The 20,271-nt window shown below is 43.1% G+C and overlaps 1 protein-coding gene across 1 annotated transcript; it reads right to left on the reverse strand.

Annotated features, from left to right (window-relative positions):
• Positions 1-443: 443 nt before the first annotated feature.
• LOC104274364 (prostate stem cell antigen-like) lies at positions 444-4,580 on the reverse strand. The gene is made up of 3 exons (XM_009869974.1): positions 4,529-4,580; positions 2,426-2,530; positions 444-655 (listed from the first exon to the last, which is right to left on the reverse strand). Exons 1-3 carry the CDS (start codon positions 4,578-4,580, stop codon positions 444-446), a joined length of 369 nt encoding a protein of 122 aa, XP_009868276.1.
• Positions 4,581-20,271: the final 15,691 nt, after the last annotated feature.

Genomic DNA, 20,271 nt, shown 5'->3' on the forward strand with positions numbered 1-20,271 from the left:
AGAGTCCCTCAAGCTTTGGAGATAGAGTTGCCACCTCTGTTCTGCTCTGCCATGGCACGTCTCGGCACATACCATCATTGCATGGAAACGTGCAAGATAGAACTAATGTTCAATCATATTCCAGGCATGCCACACACCCACCTGCAGCTGCTGCTGGCTGCGGGGCTACAGGAATAAGTGATACCCAGGTAACACACTCACACTTGGTTCAGAAATAAGTATATTTCAGGCGTTAATGCAGTAATAATGCACACATAAATTCCTATCTGGTAGCACTACAGCAATACAGTTACAGTAATGAAGGAGCCATCATATGGCAAAGATCTGCCATCACCTCCAAGGCTGCTGTGTGCCCAATGCATCACTTTGCTCCCCCTTACAATTCCTGTCATTAGAGGGGTTGCTCCAAGACTTTCTTTGGTTGTGGGAGTCCTCTTCGCTTCTCACAGTCGGTTGCTCAAGGAGATCCAGAGCAGGCTGGCTGCTATCCCTGCTGCCAGCCCATAGCTGGACCTCACGCTGCCTGCTGCGTTGACATTGCAGAGGCTGGTGCTGCAGCAGGAGATATTCCTGTTGCCTACGCTGAAGTCTTGATAGGACGCTTCACATGATGAGTCACAGCCCTTGCTGATGATGTTGAAGAGCCCTACAACCCCTGGAAAGAAAACAGGAGCATTACTACAAAGATTCAATGCAAGCCAAGCCTCACGGAACTGAATAATGAGATACTTTTCTTTTCCAAACTCACTTCTCGGGGAGGGAAGGGAGTGTAAATAGCTGCACACTTTACTGTAACAAGTTGTATTTTGGGGGTTTTAATTTGTCAACAGAAGTGAAAGGTTTTCAATCCCCAAGTGTTTGCTTGAGGTCGTGTATTCCACAGCATAGTTCCCTGGTGTTTCTAAAACAGCACTCACTACAGAAAGACTAATGATTATATTAATAATTATAGTAATCATTAACACCTCTGTTGGAGAGTCTAAGTAACTAAGAGATGAGGAGGAAACAGGTGGGTTAATCTTTATTTGTACCCCATATATCTTTGCTGCATGAAGCCTTTCAACAGCCGGGGAAGTTAAGGAAACATGGCTATCCCTATGTCACATATAACAGAGTTACAGTTTGACTCATTTCTGAGAGGTACAGACCATTTTTCTGTGGCCAGTCACTCAGTAACTGCTGGTTACCAGCAGATTATGGTCTTCAGAAGATCTCTTGATCTTGCATAATCTATTCCAGGCACTATACCTTTGACATATGAAAAAGGAAACACGGCTATCCCTACATCACATATAACAGTTAGAGTTTGACTCATTTCTGAGAGGTACAGACCATTTTTCTGTGGCCAGTCACTCAGTAACTGCTGGTTACCAGCAGATTATGGTCTTCAGAAGATCTCTTGATCTTGCATAATCTATTCCAGGCACTATACCTTTGACATATGAAATTTTAGTGCGTAAGGCCAGTGGGTTATCCAACATGCTGGCTCTCTTGCCTGTGAATACATGGCCATGGATTTACACATTTCCAGCAAGGACAATGCCTGCTGGAGGTATTTCATTAGCTGCCTGACAGAGATGAGTTTTGAACACATCACTGATGGGTTTTGTGCCCCAAGTCTGTCACCACACACCTGGACAGGGCAAACATTGTTTTTTTTTTTTTCCCTCACATCTAGAATGGGACAATTATATCATAATCTATCACCCAGAGATACACAGATAGTTGCATTCAGAGCTGGCTGTGGATGAAATTCTATCTTTTTCACTGAATTCACATGAAGTCAGCTCTGTCATTGAATGCTCCTCCTAACTTCTTTTCCAGTTTTCACCAGACTCAGCCCCTCACATTTTAAGTCAGGGTCCAAATTTTTCAAAGTTATAAACTAAGCTATTGCCCCTGTAAGCAAATAATTTTCGGCATTGTGAGAGAGAAATAAAACTAATTTTGTATCAGAGAGAGACATTTGCAGGTAGTTACTTGCCATGTCAAGTGCAGCTGCGCCCTCCTGACACTCATTCCAGGAACTATATTCTCCTTACAGCCCAGTTTTTAGCGTGATCTACTGGCAAACTCTGAGGAATTTTTGGGATTCAGCATGCACATTCCAAAATGACTCTGTAATCACACTCTTGTGGGTACTGTAAGGAGAGGACTTGATGATGGCCAGCACCACTACCAAGGGTGCTATCCACCAAGGGAAAACATCTTCTGTCATTTCTACTTAACATGAAAGTAACCTGGAAGCTTTTTATCACCCACTCTCCCCAGATGGCCTTTCTCTTGCTGCTGCACACTGAGCTTTGCTGCTCCACACCAGCTGGTGTGGCTAGAACAAGCAAGGCTGGCTTGGCCACCTGAGGCTGGGACCACGCTTGGCTCCAAAATCACAACTAAGATATTGCCCAACCCCGCTTTGCCTTACTGATCACATCTGTCTTGCACTGTTCGCCCTCCTTGCAGTCCACTTTCGTCTGACATTTGGAGTTGCTGAGCTGTGACGTGCAGCTGTAACACTGCAAAGAAGAACCTGCAAGAGACCAAGAGGGATTATAACACAAATCTGTCTGAAGCTCTGCAGGGAGCCAAATTTCATGAATTCACTGGGAAACAGGAGCATGGCTGTGGGTTCTCAGAGGAAGAGAACATCTCTCTTATAGTGAAAACAGTGTTTTTCTTCCATTTTCAGTGGAGAATAATACATTTGCTCGAAATGAGAGTCAAATTTTGCAGGTGTTTAAGATGTTTCAGGTGTAGTCAATGCAGTGAGGGAGCCAAAAGAGAACAACTGGATCGCTGGTCTCATTGACCAGTCTCGTCAGTGAATGGAAAGTGCTTCACAAATGCTTCTTCCTCTTGCTTTGGAATGCCTAATTCAGTCCCTGCTTGGAACAGGCTTTTTGTGATATTCCCACATCCTGAGCTGGGAAGAAGGGACAAAATCCCCAGAAGGACAGGTTGATATTATTTGTCTGTCTCTATTATAGAATCATAGAACTGTTTAGGTTGGAAAAGACCCAAAAGGTCCTCAAGTCTAACCATTAATCTAGCACTGCCAGGTCCATCACTACACCATATTCCTAATCACCTCACCTACACATCTTTCAAATACCTCCAAGAATGGTGACTCCACCACTTTTCTGGGCAGCCTGTTGCAATACTTGGCAACACTTTTGGTGGAGAAATTTTTCTTAATATCCAATCTAAACCTCCCCTGGCATAACGTGAGAGTGTTCCATTTCAACAGGTGGATTTAGGACCCTTAGCTGAGGCAACAGGGTTGGACAAAACAGGGAAAGTCCAGGGGGAAAAGAGGCTGAGGAAGGGATGTAACAGGCAATTTTCAAGGTCTCTCCCAGCCTGTTGTCTCAGTTTAACAACTTATGACACATACTTTCCATCACCTCTTCTTAGAAAGCAAAGTGCAAACATGGTGTTCACTTCCCTCTAAAAAATGGATCACCATGTGTTTCCAGCCCCTCATGGACGTGCGTCACTGAAGTTTCAAAACGGCAAGAGTTAAATTATTAATATATATATATATATATATATATGCACTTTAACTCCATGACTAGGAGGCTTGTATCATGAATCTCTCAAGCCCGTATCCTAATGCCTAAAATACTCTTATGACACAGAAAAGGCTTATTTAGAAATTAGTATTATTCAGAGCAGGAACAAGAAGTTATATGAGACACTTAGTTTCTCTCTGTCCAAGCCATTCCAGTGTACATGACTGATGCAGTCGTACAGGCAAGGAGTCAAACCTCATTTTTTTTCTGTAGGTATACACCCTGTTCTCACATTTATTTGATTTTTAGTGCACTGAAAGTCAAATTTCAGAGTACCCTGATGGAAGCTGGCAGAGGAGAAGATCTGGTCAGAACTTTACAAGACCCTTCTCAGTCATTTCCTTAAGCATCTTCTACTGATTGTGAAGCATGTCTGCTTGGATCTGCTTCTTCTGCTCTCTGGGAATAGGGAAAAGCTCGTATAAAGCCATTTGTTCCCAGTGAGGCTGGAAAAAAACCTGATAGTGTCAGAATCCCACCCATCCAGTTTATAAAATAACACACCATGACATTATCCCTTTTTCTGTCCCATTAAATTTCTGACAATCTTTGCAGCTTCAGAGGCCACTTATGAAATGAAGAGTCAGTAAACAAGTTGAAACAAAACTTACCTTTGCAGAAATGTTACGCTTTTCGTAGACTGGGAAGAAGAAGAACAATCCTCCCACCCCACTTAAAATTCGCACACACACAAAGCTACATGGTCTTACTTAAATAACTTTGATTTCAGGTAAATTCAGTTTTTCCTGGAAGCTGCTCTGCCCAGCACTAGAGTCACACCATGAGCAGGGTGGGACTTTGCATTTTTCTCATGCAATACTCAGGACATCCCATCAAAAAGCAAAAGTCTTCATATGACAACTGCATCAGTATTTCTCCCCTCACTGCCAAACCCCATCGCAAGGCTTTTCTCCTTGCTGGAAGAAATGTGGGGCACATTCTTCACGCTGTCTTACCTGAGTCCAAGCACAGGACTGTTCCCAGCAGGAGCACAAGGAAAGCCTTCATTTTGGGATAGCCTCTCTTGTGCTGAATACGGATTGTTTCCTCGTGGGGCAGCTTATATATTGTGGGAGGTAACAATTGGGCATGCCCAGAAGGTTACCCCGCAAAGGCACCTGAGCGAAGCTGCTCGCTGGACCAAGGGAGGGCTTGGTTTGTGGTGGTGATATTTGCATTAGGTGCCTCTCCTGTCTGACTCCGTTTCTTGGAGCTTTGAGCAGCTTCTCTCCACCACTACACCCCCACCTTCCCTCCTACCCTTGGGCAAAGTGCTCACATGAGTGGAAAAAAAACCCCAAATTCTTTGGAACAAGGCTGGCCCTTATGCATTTCCCCAGAGCCAGCAAGGCTATGATCACACACTGTGAGCAAGGCTCTCCACCCCCATTGCTACCCTGAGTGGAGCTATTGTGTTTAAATCAAGGACAAAATATTCTTTTAATACACATTCCAGCTATTTATCTGCATGTGTGAGTGTCTTCGTGACACCCGTGGCATGTGGTAGCAAGGTATTTGGGCAAATCACAGTGCATTGGCCACTTCCAGGTATTCAGGTGCTCATTGGCCCTTATTCGTACATAAGGTCTGTAGTCTATGAAAATATAATTTAATTTTTTTATATGTGTTGAAACCAAAGGGACAGTCATGATAGCTTTTTTTGGTGTTTGTTTGGTGGTGTGTTTGTCTGTGCTTTGGCATGCTTCTCTTTGTCTGCCAGTCTCTCTGGATAGGTTGGGTACATATTTCGACCCTTGAACTCCCATCAATGAGTACTGCAAACAATTCAGGCTTGTCAAAGAAATGCCACTTTTCATCAAGGATGAGGGTGAGTTCAGCCACATTCCAAACCGCAGACCGAATGTTTGCTTTGGTGGGTTGATTAGAGACCTCTCCCATACCTCACGTCCTTTGGCCACTTCTCAGTACATGCCAGGGGAATAAAGGCAGGCCTTTCTGCTAAATCGGATTCGCCACGGTTTATCACTTTATTCAGGGCTATTCTTACGTCTCAGGAACTTTGTTCTTTGCAGTAACAGCCTGCAGGGACTTGCTCTCCTGCAGTTTAGTGCTTAGGACACCAGGCACTTTTTCAGATTGAAAGGAAGGTGTGCTGGCATGTTGGTTAATCCTTGCTCTTGATCAGTGGCTGAGGTAGGAAAGATGAGCCAGCCTAAGTCTGCTGCAGTTAATGGCACTGCCCTGATTTACATCAGCGGAGAATCTGGTGGAAGGGATGATTTTGAAAATCTTATTTCCTCTATGGGAACCTTAAGTGTTTCCTCTTGGACTCTTGAACTTCTCTTTAAAAGGAAAAGAACAATCCAACCCAACACCTCCTTTCTGTGTCTATTGACTTTTGCTTTATCATGTATTTGCAGACTACCTCATTTGTAGCCAAATTTTATGGATAAGATATGTGGTAGTGTATTCTCAGACTCTGGTGTTCCTTATTCAGAGATATTTGAGAGTATTTTTCTTGTTTTAATCCCTTACAGTTATCTCTGTAGCATTTGGCTCCTTGTGCTACGGAAGAAAAGAGCCAAGGGGAAAGAATAACCTGGTCACCCCATCAAATCCACTCAGGCCTTGAAGTAAATATTCCTTCCTTCAAGCAACTCATCAATAAACAAGAGGGAGTATTCTTTTCATCCTCAGCAGCCTGACTTGTTGCCAGTAAAACTCTCCAAGTGCTATTACTTCTTTTCATTCTTTTTCAAATGGCATCAGGGCTGCCAGTGAAGCCCAGGACTCACGGTTCTGTAAAAGAGATGCACGCAGCTAAGAGCCTGTCCGTGCCCCAGTCCTGCTTGGCTGCAGCCCGAGGCTGTATAAGAACCCAGTAATTCCTATATCCTTACATCAAATTGTTGCTTCTCACTGTTCTTGTGCACATTTATGTGCAGTTACCACTCGACTCCTGAAGATGGCAAACGTGCCCTGTTCTAATTATTATATGCACATTAAGATGCAGTTGTCCATAGTATTATGTGTGCATGGCATTTTTTAGTTTTCCCAGTGTTATAAAATCCCCTGTTCATTTCGCTGCATGAACAAGGCCACGTATTTCCCCTGGGAATCTGAGGATGTCTACAAATACTTTTTTTTTTAACTCATTTTATATTGTCGAAGCAGATACTTGATAGACACAGGTCTGGAGCTTCCTGTTGCGGGAGGAGGGAAAAAGATTTTTTGCTGTATCCTGGTTCAGCTGCCTGGTGTCAGGCTGGGAAAGTGGTGGTGGACCATGATACAGAGTATGGTGTCATGGATCACGCTGAGGAGCTGGATAACCGTGGTAAACGTGAGTTGGAAATTTGAGGACAAGAAGGGCACTGACAAGTCTGGACAGAGATACTGAGTGTCTCCGAAAGCGAGAGAAAGTTGATCTGATCTCCTGGGCTGTGTCAACTGCTTGGCTAGGTGGTCTGAAGAGGCCGTGGGGACAGAGATGATGTGTTAAGACTTCGATTGCAAACTGCCTTTTTTCATGAGGACATCTTTTATGAGCAGAAGAGGAAAAAAACCCCAAAACAAAACCCAGAACCCAACAAAGAGGAAACTAAGTTGAAGTTCTGCATGCTCAGCCAAGCTCCTGCATGAACACCAGCCCTTGAAAGAGCCAGATCATCAGGGGATCTTGCAGAGTTTCCAGCCTCTGAGCTCAGAGGTGTAACACCGTCTTGGATGCCTTATTTCAAGCCAGAATGCAGAGCAAGAACAAGAGGAACTGCCCTTCAAGGCTGCCCAGCCCTGAACTGAGGTCACTGCCTTGCTGGCTCAGCATGAACGTGGCTTGCAGCTCCGCTTTGGGATGTTCTGAGGTATGTGTTTGGAGGTTGCAATGGGCTGCAGAGGGAATCTTATTGACTTTTCCACTCCTGGAAGGTGTTTGGTACATGTGCAGTGAATGAGCTGGTGCTGTCTGCCATTGCCTGCTCAACATGAACGTGGCTTGTAGCTCCGTTTTGGGATGTTCTGAGGTATGTGTTTAGAGGTTGCAATGGGCTGCTTTTCCACTCCTGGAATGTGTTTGGTGCATGTGCAGTGAATGAGCTGGTGCTGTCTGCAGTGCTGTCTGCAAATCTGCTGAGGATGTGGGATATGTGGTACGGGATTTTAGTGGCCAATTTTAGGAATCGAAGTGGGAATTTCTAATGGTTGCACAGTTGTGTTCCTGGGAACATCAGCAGCCTCGGGAGCATTGAAGTGTCCCAAGGCAAAACGGGTAGCGGATAAATGAGACTGAGTCTCTAGATGGCAGCAAGGCAAGTTGCATTACAGACTCGTCTGCAAGAAAGGAAGCATGGATCCTAAATGAGGCATGTGATTGCATAGACAGGAAGACAGATGGGTAGATCAGGGGAGAGAAAGATTTAAAAACGAGTAGATATATAGATGTCGACGGAGATGGATGGATAGCTAGCAGTCAGGAGGAGCCAGCGTAGCTCTTCTAACCTTGTCAGTGACTACAAGCTTTGCTCTGCTTCTGAAAAAAGGCCACAGTGTATCCTCTATCTCAACCCAAAGTGTTTCTCACCAAACTCCCAGCTGTTTTCCACTTTTCTGTGCACGTGCCTCAGGGTGGACAGGCGTGACGCTGGCCCAGCAGCAGGAAACATGATTCCCGCTGCTCCAGGGGTGCCTTCAACTGCAGGAAGAGATAGGATCCAGCTGCTACATCTGTAGATGCTTAACAGAGTTTCATGCTATGGTCTAGCTCACGCTGCGAGGATGTACATCTAGGTTTGTTATTCAAGTGAGCTTCAGAGCATATGGAAGCAAGGCTAGGCTGCCTGAGACACGTTCCAGAGTCCAGCAACGGAGATTGGAGTTGTCATTAAGAGCAGAACATTGAGCAAAGACAAAGAGTCTTGAGGTGTCTGTCACTGGGCTGCTGAGGCACCTTTTGCACATGCCTTCCCTTCTTCGTGCCTCTTCTTCTCCTAATGGCAAATAGGGCTCATGACTCCAGACTCACAAGGAAAGTGTTTTGGGATGTATGGATGCCAACAAGAGCATTATAAAGGTTTAATAAACACGCAGCCTCTTTGACCTTGAGTATTTCTGCAAGGGTCCAGGCATCCAACTATTCCCATTAGGGATTTCTGATTTCAGAAGGTAGCCTGACCAGCCTTGGAGAAAAAGTTCACCTTCACATCACACATGCTGTTGCTGGCAACCATGAAATCAATGCACTGCTGCAAATTAATCCCACCATGGTGCTAATCTTGTCTGCAGAGCAAACTGTATAGATGGACTCAAGATTCTGGGGGCTGCAGGGGTTGGAGATCCCCGTACGGTGGTGCTGTTGGTACGTTGCTGATGCAGAGACCTCCTGGCGTGTGGGAGCAACCCAGACTGTTTGTTTAAAATCTCAGCAACTTCAGAGCATCAAAAATGCATTTGACATTTTTTTTTTGTTATTTTGCTAATTGCTAAGCTCTTTTGGTTGTAAAAGGCTCGGAGTGTGGGATCCCTGCCAGCTTCTGCTGGCAATGCCTCACACATCTCCGAGCTGTTTGCAGGGAAAAACGAATGCATTTTCCTATGCCTACGCTTTTGAGTTGGGGTGAAGTATGGGGGGAGTAGCCTCTGCTATGACCACAAAGCACTTCTGTACTTGCTCTGCCCCCACAAAACACTTTCTTATCCCCTCACATGCCAGTCGTCACAGTTTCAAGCAGCCAGAGGTAGCAAACATAGTTTGACATACGGGCAGAAAACATCACTTTCCTCCTATCACACAACAGGGCAACTTCCGACCTTAGACCAGGTTCCTCAGGCATCCTGGCTTCTTCCTAGTCTATGTGCTTTTCCTTCCATCAGGAATATTATTTGGTTGCTCCGGTATCTATATGGGAACCACGGAATATTGGATGAGAAAGAAATCAAGAGTTTCAGTCCAGTTGCTACAGATAGAAAAGGATAGACCTGACGTCTGGACACACAAAGTCCCGATATAGGGCCAGCACGAACAATTGTTTCTCATGTGTCAATGAGTGCATTGATGTGTGGCCTCTTAGTGTCCCTTCTTTGTATTTCTTGTCCTCATTTTGAGTCCAGCACTCATGGATGTTAATACTTACCTCACTTTAACACAGTTTAGGGAAAAATCTTCCATATAAGAGCTCAGCTCATGGTCTTGGACATGGGGAAAGTATTTTCTCGAGGGAAGATATTTGTCAGGGCTATTTTGTGACTCGACTGTGAATTTGTTGACAAAGTATTTTCTGGTTTGGAAACTACCATTTTGTTGACTAACAAATGTTCCTCAGAAATAATAAAGCTATTTGAAGTCCAGGATAGATTTTGCAATCAAACTGAAGTAAAGAGAGCAAGATCAATCTAGAATAGCCAAACTCTGCTGGTTAGGACATGCAATTAAGATGTGGGAGATAGAGGATCAATCCTTTTAAGCCATATTTCTCTTTGCTTGAGCAGATGCTCTCTCTACAGATACTGGAATTCAAATTATACTGGTCTTTGCCCATCCTCTTTCAACTATTCCACTTTGTATTAATGAATTATAAACTAATTGGGCTGGAGAGATGCAGTGTCATGAAGCAATTCAATTTTGATGAATTGGCAAATTCTTACAAAAACTTTTTCATTAAAAAAGTTTTTTTTCCCTGGCTCCTTTATCAAATGCTCCAATGCTTAGGACAGTAGAAGATGAGTGTTACAAACCAGGAGAGATAATGGGAATTCTGATTAATATCTATCATTTCCTCCTGTTTTAACTGTTTAGCTGGAAAATCGATTTGAAATAATCAACCCACAGTTTCTTGGACTCATTACAAAAAGAGTTGGTTTTTTTTTTGCTAAATAAGCTGTACATTAATGCATTTATATGATGCATCCAGGGCTGCATCCAGAGCAGCATGGCCAGCAGGTTGAGGGAGGTGATTCTTCCCCTCGACTCTGCTCTCATGAGACCTCACCTGCACGTCTGTGTCTAGCTCTGGGGCCACCAATACAAAAAGGATATGGACCTGTTGGAGCAGAGGAGGTCACAATGATGATCAGAGGGCTGGAGCACCTCCCCTATGAGAACAGGCTGAAAGAGTCGGAGCTGTTCAGCCAAGAGAAGAGAAGGCTCCAGGGAGACTTTAAAAGGGGCTACAGGAATGATGAGGAGAGACTCTTGGCCAGGGGGTGTAGCAATAACAAGGGTAATGGTTTAAAACTGAAAGAGGGTAGATTTAGATTTGATATGAGGAAGCTGCTACCAGCATGTTACATTTTTGTTTTTGTCACTGGGATGAAAACATCCTTCACACATCCCCAGGCAGGAGTCAGAGATCCCTTCCCCTATTTGACCTTTACAAATTGTGCATCCTGCTTTGCTGTAACATTTTCAGAGGTGCCCCATGCATAGATTTTTTGTGATCGATATCACAGCCCTACAGCGAGCACATTACTTAACTGACTTCTTGGTCTTTTCAGCGAAACCTGGGATACCAAATGATAGAAACAGGCCTGTGCCTGGGACTGAAACAGAGATCTGACAGGACCCAAATGGAGAAGATGGATTTACAGACTCTGCAGCCTGAGGCACAGCCAAAAAGGTGAAGTTTTCTGATCAGTAGCAAAACTAATGAAGCTTAGTTTCCCATGCACATGTAGCCTCTGTCCTCTAAGCTCCCAATTCCCTATTTGTGTATCAGTACTTGTCGTTTGATTCCATCCCATGAGTCCTCTTTCTTTGTCTGGGTAAAAAGTATCATGTTTAGGATGTGGATTTTCTGACTGGACAGTTGGCTGCTGTTTCTAAGAGCAACAAAGGAGCTGAGATTCCTTTGATGGAATGACTCATTTTGGTGTTTCTCCTCTATTTGACCAATTTTCACTAAACCAAGAGTATGTCTAGAGAACTTTGAGAACTTTCTCCTCATTGGGTTTGCTTGAACCTAGGCAGGGTGATAGGCAGTCAGATATGTGGGCAGGCAGCTGGATGGATAGAGGGTTGGACAAGCAATGCAACTGCATGAGCCTTATTTCTGTAGATGAGGTTAAGGCTTATGGAACTATAAGAGCAGCATCCAAAGAAAATATCAAGGATGATGCAAAATAAATAATTGCCTGCCAGGGAAGAGATAAAGAGATAATAGGAAAGGTAACAGTTGTTGTTCCACCCTCGTGGTCCACAAACCTTGTGTGGAAGAAAAAACAAGTCAGGAATTCAGGGAGAGTTTGTTCCTCACATTTTGATGGTTCACATTGGATGGACCTTGGCTAGTTCTTCGCTGTACAAATCAAGGTCGTATGCTCTCAGGGGCACAGCAACCTGGCTTGAATTAATTTTCTGTTAATTACTGGAATGATTTTAGCACAAATTAGCAATGGCTATTTTTAACAGTAGGACTAATGAGGCATCAGAGAGAATTATCCAGGGAAGTTATGGGGCTTCTATTGCTTAGGAAGGGGAGAACAACCATCTCCAGTCAGACCAAAGCACCCATTTGGCTCATGTGTTGTCTCTGACACTAGCCCTTAGAGGCTGAATGGGTAAAGATTATAAGAGAAAAAGCCAGAATAGACTGCTTTCTCCCAAAATATCCCCCTAATTTTGGCTACCTCTGGCTTTGTGTCTTCATGAGCCGAAAGTGGCATCCAGACCATTCTGCTTTTTCTGTGATAAACTTTTCTTTATAGATTTCTCCCACCCATTTCTCAGCCTTTTGTGTTTTTCAGTGCTAAGATATCCTCTGCAAAATTTTTACTTATCTTCAGCTTCACATCTGCTCTTTCCAAGACTAAATAACTTCACTACTTTTTCTCTTTCTTTCCTGGCCACATATTCTAGACCATTGCTGACTGTTTTTACATCTTCTCTCCGAAGTCTTCAGCTCAGGGTTGGAAGCCTTTTTGGAAGATACATTTTTGCCAAAGGTCAGGTATTGATTTCAGCGTAGTGCCAGTGGGATGAATGTAAATTCTGCAGGAACTGAGGCAATGCAGTCTTCTGTTTTCTTCTGGCCATTCATTTCTGAAGCAAAAGAGACCTGTTCAACATTTTCAAAGACAAAGTGGCAAACATGTGCTTTGGAAAGCAACATCTTTATCTGTCTTAGTAAACTAAATATTCTTGTAAGGTTTTTTTTTTTTGTTTGTGTGATTACTTTGGTTTTTTAATTGTTATATTTATGTAAACCAATGGGCAAGAAATGGCTACAAATAATTACTCTCCCAAGCAGAATCATAAAATCATAGAATTGCTTAGGTAGGAAAAGACCTTTAAACATCTGTTTACAAGGATGTGTAGTGACAGGACGAGAGGCAATGTTTTTAAACTAGAGCAGAGTAGATTTAGATTAGACGCTAGAAAGAAGTTCTTTACCATAAGGATGATGAAATACTGGAACAAGTTGCCCAGAGAGGTGGTGGAGTCTCCATTCCTGGAAGCATTCAGGGTCAGGCTTCATGGAGTTCTGAGCAACCTGATCTAGTTGAAGATGTCCCTGTTCACTGCAGAGAGTTGGGCTAGATGACTTTTAAAGGTCCCTTCCAGCCCAACACATTCTATGATTCTGTGATTCTATGATTTTATGATTCTGTGATTCTACAATTCTATGATCCTGTGATTCTACAATTCTATGATCATAGAATAAATAGGAGGACCTCATCAAAGCTATCGTAAATTCTCCCTGGTCCATACTAATTCTAAGTGTACAGATTTATTTTGGGGACATTTAGTGCATTTATTAGAGCAGTTGCTCTGTGAGTGTTGAGTGAAAAGGTTGCTCTTAAATATAAAGAATAAACAATGAGTTACTGGCAAAGGATGCTGACAGGGATGTAGCAAAACACATAAAGTTTTGCAGAGTTAGATAAGATAAGATTTTTAGCCTAAGACATTCAAAAAAGAGACGTCAGGGGAATAAGGATCAAAAAGGGTGTGCACAGGTGAGAGGGGCAGAAAATGAATTTTCCATCTGAACAGGCAGCATCAGCCACAGTATGAAATCAGGCTAGTGTAGATAATCACTGAATATTAAAAATAGATTAAATTTTTCATAAAGTTTGCCTGGAAATAAGGTTGTAAACTAAGCATGTGGAGCTACCGTATTTGTAACAATGCAACTTTATGTTAGGGATTGCAGAAGAAAACACAGGCTCTGCCATGAAGGTGCTGTGATTCCCATGTGTGAGGCCACACAAACTCACTCTTGCTTCTATTTCAACAAGCAGCAGCTTTAACAAGATTTATCACAAAACACCTGGCCCCTGTTAACATTTCTTAAGGTTGTAAAACCCACCAGAGTTTCAGCATTAATAAGTTATTCTTTTTGCCATGTTTGTAAAATTGTGCTGCTTGTAAATCTGGACTATTTATAGTATTTTTTCCATACAGCATTGAGTAGCCTTGTTTTGTTTTCTTTCCAGTCAGTGTTTTCTGTAAGAAACTTTAATAACCAGTTATTTACAATTCCCTATTTAGTTTTTTCTCAAACTAGCAAGGTGTTAATTGACCTGGACTAAAACCTTTCCAGGATCATGAAAGATGATGGTGTTCCAGTATGGGACACATCTCTAGGCTCTGATTAATTTACAAGCACCGAAATAACCAGTGTTTGCCGTGGGGAGGATTTTTTTATAGCGAACTGGGGAGTTTTGGCCATGAAAACTTTAATTACAATCCAATAATTGGGATGACTTCTGTTTCCATATTGAACTTGACTGCAGAAGCAGTAGTCAGGCTGTTTGACCAGCTTTGCTGCGTACCTTATCAGTGAGGAAAATTCTGCATTTGTGTCTAAGGGATTTTAAAACACTTCGCTGCTGTTAACCCCTTCATGGAAATATGCTCCAGGTGAGCTAAATGTTGGGCCCCTTTGCAAACAAAGAATGGCAAGAGCAAATGATTTGCTCAACATTCACTAAATAATGCAACTTTTTTTTTTTAAAAAAAAAAATCAGTCTTCAAAAGACATCCATTGGGAATGGAGTAGAAGAGTCAGTCTCTGAATCAAATGAATCTGCACTAGTGGACCACAGTTTTAAGGAGAAATCCATGTAAACACGATGTAAAGACAGTACTTGTTAATTTGTCTAGTGGGACTCCATTGGCTGAATGATTGAGCATATCAGGAATATAATCACTCGTGCTCACTGCAGGCTGTGCCTTGCAACCAGAGTTCACAAGGTGCAAAATACACAATGATTACTTTCCCTCTGTGCCAAGGTACAGCCACGGGGTGAAACGGGAGGGTTCCTAAATGGCAATCATGCCTGGCAGTTCATATATACTGTAGCTGTACAAAAATATGTACATTTTGTTCTTTACAACTACCTGAAAGGAGGTTGTAGAGATGCGGACAGGGTTAGGTCTATTCTCTGATGTAAAAGCCATAGGACAAGAGGAAATGGCCTCAAGCTATGCCAGGGAAGGTTTAGATTACAAATTAGGAAAACGAAATTCACAAAAATAGTTATTAAGCATTGGAACAGGCTGACCAGGGAAGTGGCTGAGTCACTATCCCTGGACTTGATTACACCACGTGTAGATCTGGTGGTTAGGGACACAGTTTAGTGAGGGACCTGGCACTGCTACATTTATGGTTGGACTCTATGATCTTAAAGATCTCTTCTATTCTAAATGAATTTATGATTCTATGACTCTAAGTCCCATGTGACTTGGCTGAACCTGTGGCTCAACTGTCTTACTCAATAAACATGCCCTCAAATAATGGATAGGGACATCGTTCACACCCGCATACCTTTTATTGTTCTTATTTATCGCTGCTAATACAGGTATTTCTTGCTTTCCTTGGTCGTACTGCCCTGTCATAACATGCTTGGTGCTCCGGGTAAAGAGAGCTGAGACACCAGTTTGGATTGAAAACCACTTGCTTTTACATATGTCCCCTGTGAATTTATTTTTCAGTTCCTCTTCTGGCTTTTTTCGCCGTCTTTTTTTAACAACTCTGTTTTCAGGCACCCAAACTGGCTGGTAATTACACTGTCTTTGATAAACGTTTCTATTAACCACAACTTGTAAATACCTTGCCTGCTCTGACTACATGCAATTTATCATAAAGGCTTGTGAAGCCTTTGCTTTCTCTCTTCTGTGTAGAAGAAAGGGAAACAAGAATTAAACTCACAGTACTATTTTAAGTAAGTTATTAAGAATGGGACTTAGTTTTATAGATACTCCCCCTTTTTTTTAATGAATATGACTGCTTAGACTTCCTTTAGCAGAATTATATATCTCGCCTTCTGGTTTTATATATTGTCTTCTGGCAATATATTTTGTCCCTAAGTGGGTTTTTTGTTGTTTGGTTTTGGGTTTTTTTTGTTTGTTTGTTTTATTTTCCTAAAAAAAAAATGTGTCTTTTATCCCTCTTCCTATAACCATGTCAGGTTTATTAAACGCCACAGTGGTGTGCAGAAGTGCAGAATCCTGCAAAAGAGTGGCCGAACTGTTTGGCTTCCCTTGGGAACACATGGCCTCACCCCAAATCCATTTAAGTGAGTCCTGGATTAGTCTCCATCTGCAGGAGATGCTCTCCAGTGCAAAAGGCAGGAAGCAAGTTGAGAGAAATTCAGGAAAGTTCTTGTCAACCATGCCCTGGCTTTCGAGGCCCAAATCATTGGCAGAAACTGTATGTGAATTCACCTCAAATTTGCCAAAATATTTACAAGCAACAAAACACACACACTGTTTGCAAGTTTGTATTGCTCTTGTGGAGGGTAAATGTTTGTTGTCTCAGAGTATTTCTTCAACCATGTTTTCTTATGTCTGCTTTTCATCTGAGTAAAGTCATGGACGCCTCAGGTTGACTGAAAATTTTGCTTGCATTTTGCTGGCAGTTGTCCCTTATGTCCCTGAGTAAAAAGAGCAATCCAGAAACTAGTTGTCCTAAGTGTTTATCAACTGTTTTTTCCTTCTATTTATTTCTATGTGTTTTTATTTCTGTATATTTCTCCTGAAACTCTAGGGAATGACCTGAGCAGCAGAGAAGCTCTGAGGCATGAGATATCTCATTCTCATTGCTTTAAAATGCCTGACTTCAAGAAAGAGTTCTCAGATGTGATTGGAAGAAAAGAAGAAATGGCTTCAAGTTGCACCAGAGGAGGTTTAGACTGGATCCCAGGAAAGAAGTCTTCATGGAAATGGTTGTTAAGCATTGGGACAGGCTGCCCTGGGAAGTTGTTGAGTCACCAACCCTGTGGGTATTTGCAAGACATCTAGATGGCTTGGTGCCATGGTTTAGTGGTGGACCGGGCATTGCTATAGTGACAGTTGGACTCAATGATCTTCAAGATCTTTTCCAACCTAAACGATTCAGTGATTCCATTAATTCGACCCCAGGCTCAAATAGAAAAAATTGGTTGGATTTCTCCCATCTTCTCCTGAAATGTTTTTTTTTTTCCTTCATCAAGATCCTTTGAGGATTTTACTTGAGGGAATGGCTGCTTTTAAAAGGACATAGAGCAGTAACAGTGTTCAGGCTTCCTGTAGAGAATTTGGCCCATAGCATGTGCCAGGTGGTTTGTAGTGATGGTGCTGTTGCTTTTCTTTCAGCCTCCACGTGGCTTTTAAGGCTGCAGCTGGGAGTACATCCCACCTGCTAAGTCATACCTGTGAGTTCAAAACCTGTTGGAAAGACTCTGAGCTCTTCAGATACGGTAGCCAGAGCTGTACTTTTCAGGCAGCAGGTATTAATTAAAGGCAGAGTGACGACTGTGCTCCATGCCAAGCTGCTTTCAGAGAGAAGGGAGTGAGCAGAACTGGCTGCATGGCTTTGTACATGTACAAGTAGGTGTGATGCTTAATGACATGGTCTAGCAGGGGACATGACATTACTAGGTTAACAGTTGATCTAAGTGAACTTAATGATCTTCTCTAATCCAAATGATTCTATGATTCTGTGAAGAACAGGTATGGAGAGCAGTAAAGACAGAGGCATTTGTGGGGCCGAAGGAAATAAAACTTGTGGGATTTCTCTACCTTGAGGTGCGTCAGAGGCAGTTAGAGGTGGCGGAGATGTCACATTGGGAAAGTCTTGATATATTGCACTCACATTATCCATTCAAGACCCAGGGATGATGGTGTAATTTTGCCATGTACACATAACGAGCATGTGATTACTTTCTGTCTTATCCCAGTTTGAGAGTTCATTGAATGAGCATACTAAAGAAGGCAGCACACACATCCCTTGTGCCTGGCCCAATAGATGTAAAAGCTACTACCTTTTACATAAATATGTGTCTTTTCAGATAACAAAGGAGTCACTGAGCTGCTTCTCACCCTTAGTGCTTGCGGAGGTGCTGATGAGTCTGGAAAATCAACTTGCTTTTCATCCTGGTTGACCAGAGACTACACAGACAAGGGATACTGAGCATGTGGATGAGGGTGGCTAGGAAGGGTGAGAACGTCCTGCAGAGCACTGTCCACCCCATGTGGTGATGACAAAGCTGGCTGGGCAGGGGGAGGACAGCTTACGCAGGAGCATCTTTCTCCCAGAGGGATTAAATGCTGTGACCATCAGGAGGACAAGCTCTGTCTGCAAATGTTGGCACTGCAGGGAAATCCTCTCTCTCTAACTGCTCTTAGCATTTTCCCCAGCACCGATTTCACACAAGCTGATGCTTTAGGAATTGATAGGCCTAAGTCTTGCAGGAAAGGCTCTTTACAGTGACTGATTGCACTCCCACAGGTTTTGTTTTCCCTTGAAGCCTTCTTGTGGATTGCTGTGCTCAGCAGACACTTTATTTCAGACAAAAAATAGTTGCTCTCACAAGGTGGGAGCTCTCTTACCCTCCAACCAGGCAGGTAAGCATTTGAAAAGCACAGTTCAGGTTGCACTGCCTTTGATTTTACTTTAATCCCAGCCCCTGAAGTCAGCAGAGGCAGCTGGGATCTCACCAGGCAAGAGGTTCAAGGAAATACATAAGGTAGAAGATGAGTAGGAATTGGGAAACAGTCCCTCACCAGATCCTGAGCAGGGGCTCAGAGGGCTCACTAGCAGATATCAGAGGTTCATAACAGAGAGGTGAACATTTTAAACTTATGGTAGAACTTGCTTTTGGCCTAGTGAAGCACTCAACAGCTTTGCACTAAGTGTAACTCAGTTTCCACCTCCTCGCTTTCCGTCTGGACTGGTGTAACCCCTGCTCTCTTCCTATGAGTTGCAGTTATTGCCCATCTGGCATGGACTTACAGAGGTCAGGCAGGAACTGGATGGTGTCCAAAAGGGAAGGAAAGTTAGGAAGCAAATAACACAAACACTGTGGAATTATTGCATTTTCCCTTGATGGAAGAAACATGGAAAAAAAATATCGAGAAGCAACCAGAATTCTCACTGCACTGGCAGCTCACAAATTGTTGGTGGAGGGTAGTGCTGTGAGTGGTCAGTTTGTACCGAATCCTAGAATCATCCCAGAATGGTTTGAGCTGGAAGGGTTCTTAACAGTCATCTAGTTCCAAGCCCACTGCCATGGCAGGGACACCTCGCATTAGACCAGGTTGCTCAAAGCCCTGTCCAACCTGGCCTTGAACACTTCCAGGGAGAGGGCTTCCACAACTTCTCTGGGAAATATCTTCCACTATCTCACGACTCTTACAGTGAAGAATTTCTTTCTCATAGCTAATCTAAACCCACGATTTTTCAGTTTGAAACCATTACCCTTCACGCTATCACTATACCCTCTGATAAAAAGTCCCTCCCCGTCATTCCTGTAGCCCCCTTTAAGTACTGAAAAAATGCTAAAAGATCTCCCTGAAGCCTACTCTTCCCTAGGATCAACAACCTCAACTCTTTCAGCCTGTCCTCACAAAGGAGGTGCTACAGCTCCCTGATCATCTTCATGGCCTTCTCTGGACCTGCTCCAACAGGTCCATGTCCTTCTCTTCTTGGAGGCCCCAGAGCTGCACACAGTACTGCAGGTGGGATCTCCCTAGAGCAGAAAACATGGAAAGAATCCCCTCCCTTGACCTGCTCGCCATGTTTCTCTTGATGCAGCTCAGGATACATTTGGCTTTCTATGCATCCTGGTTTGAGCTAAATAGAACTAACTCTGTTCAGTGGTTTTTTCTTTTCAGCTCATCGCTTCTGCACTTTTTGAGATAACATGTTTTTGCAGACAATATCTGCTACTAGAAGTGGTAATGCCTGATATTTACAGTTACTGACAGGGATTGGGATGCAGAAAGGTTCTTGCTTATACTTGCTCCTACAGTGATCAAGGTCACTGCTGGATCTTAAGTGCCATGCTGAGGGTGTCAGGAAATAAAAGGGGTCACAAGGAAGTAAAAGTTTGCGCCTCTGGTGAGTAATAGACAGGACAGGTGACCATCAAGAGTGTTCCATTATATATACATCATATTCAGTACAAAACTGAGGGATCATGAGGGTTAATCTCTCCTCTTCAATGGCTGGCATCCGAGGAGGACTCAGACCAATCTCCTGTCTTTGATCCCAATCCTGAGTACCTGAATTCAGCTCCTGTATCCAGTTGCCCTCTGCCACTGAGCCTGGGGCTTCCCCAGTGCCACTTGTTCTGCAGCATCTATGGTGATTGCTGCTGGGGGAGGAGTCAGGCTCAATAGTGGATTTTATGTATTTGTATATTTTTCATTATTTTTATAATTGTGTTATGAAAGCTGGTTTAATTTTCTTTTACAATTCATAAGTCTTTCTACCTCATTCCTTTTCCTTTCCTGCTTGAGGAGGCAGAGGAGTTAGAAAAC

This window comes from Apaloderma vittatum, unplaced genomic scaffold (assembly GCF_000703405.1).
Source record: "Apaloderma vittatum isolate BGI_N311 unplaced genomic scaffold, ASM70340v1 scaffold4295, whole genome shotgun sequence".
In the NCBI taxonomy this organism is placed as follows: domain Eukaryota; kingdom Metazoa; phylum Chordata; class Aves; order Trogoniformes; family Trogonidae; genus Apaloderma; species Apaloderma vittatum.

What these genes read in the sequence shown, in the direction of transcription:
- LOC104274364 (XM_009869974.1), bottom strand. Translation starts at nt 4,580, where the DNA reads ATGAAGGCTTTCCTTGTGCTCCTGCTGGGAACAGTCCTGTGCTTGGAC. An exon ending in AGTCCTGTGCTTGGACTCAG is followed by an intron (nt 2,531 to 4,528) that starts GTAAGACAGCGT and finishes GGTCTCTTGCAG; the next exon opens with GTTCTTCTTTGCAGTGTTAC. An exon ending in GTGCAAGACAGATGTGATCA is followed by an intron (nt 656 to 2,425) that starts GTAAGGCAAAGC and finishes TTTTCTTTCCAG; the next exon opens with GGGTTGTAGGGCTCTTCAAC.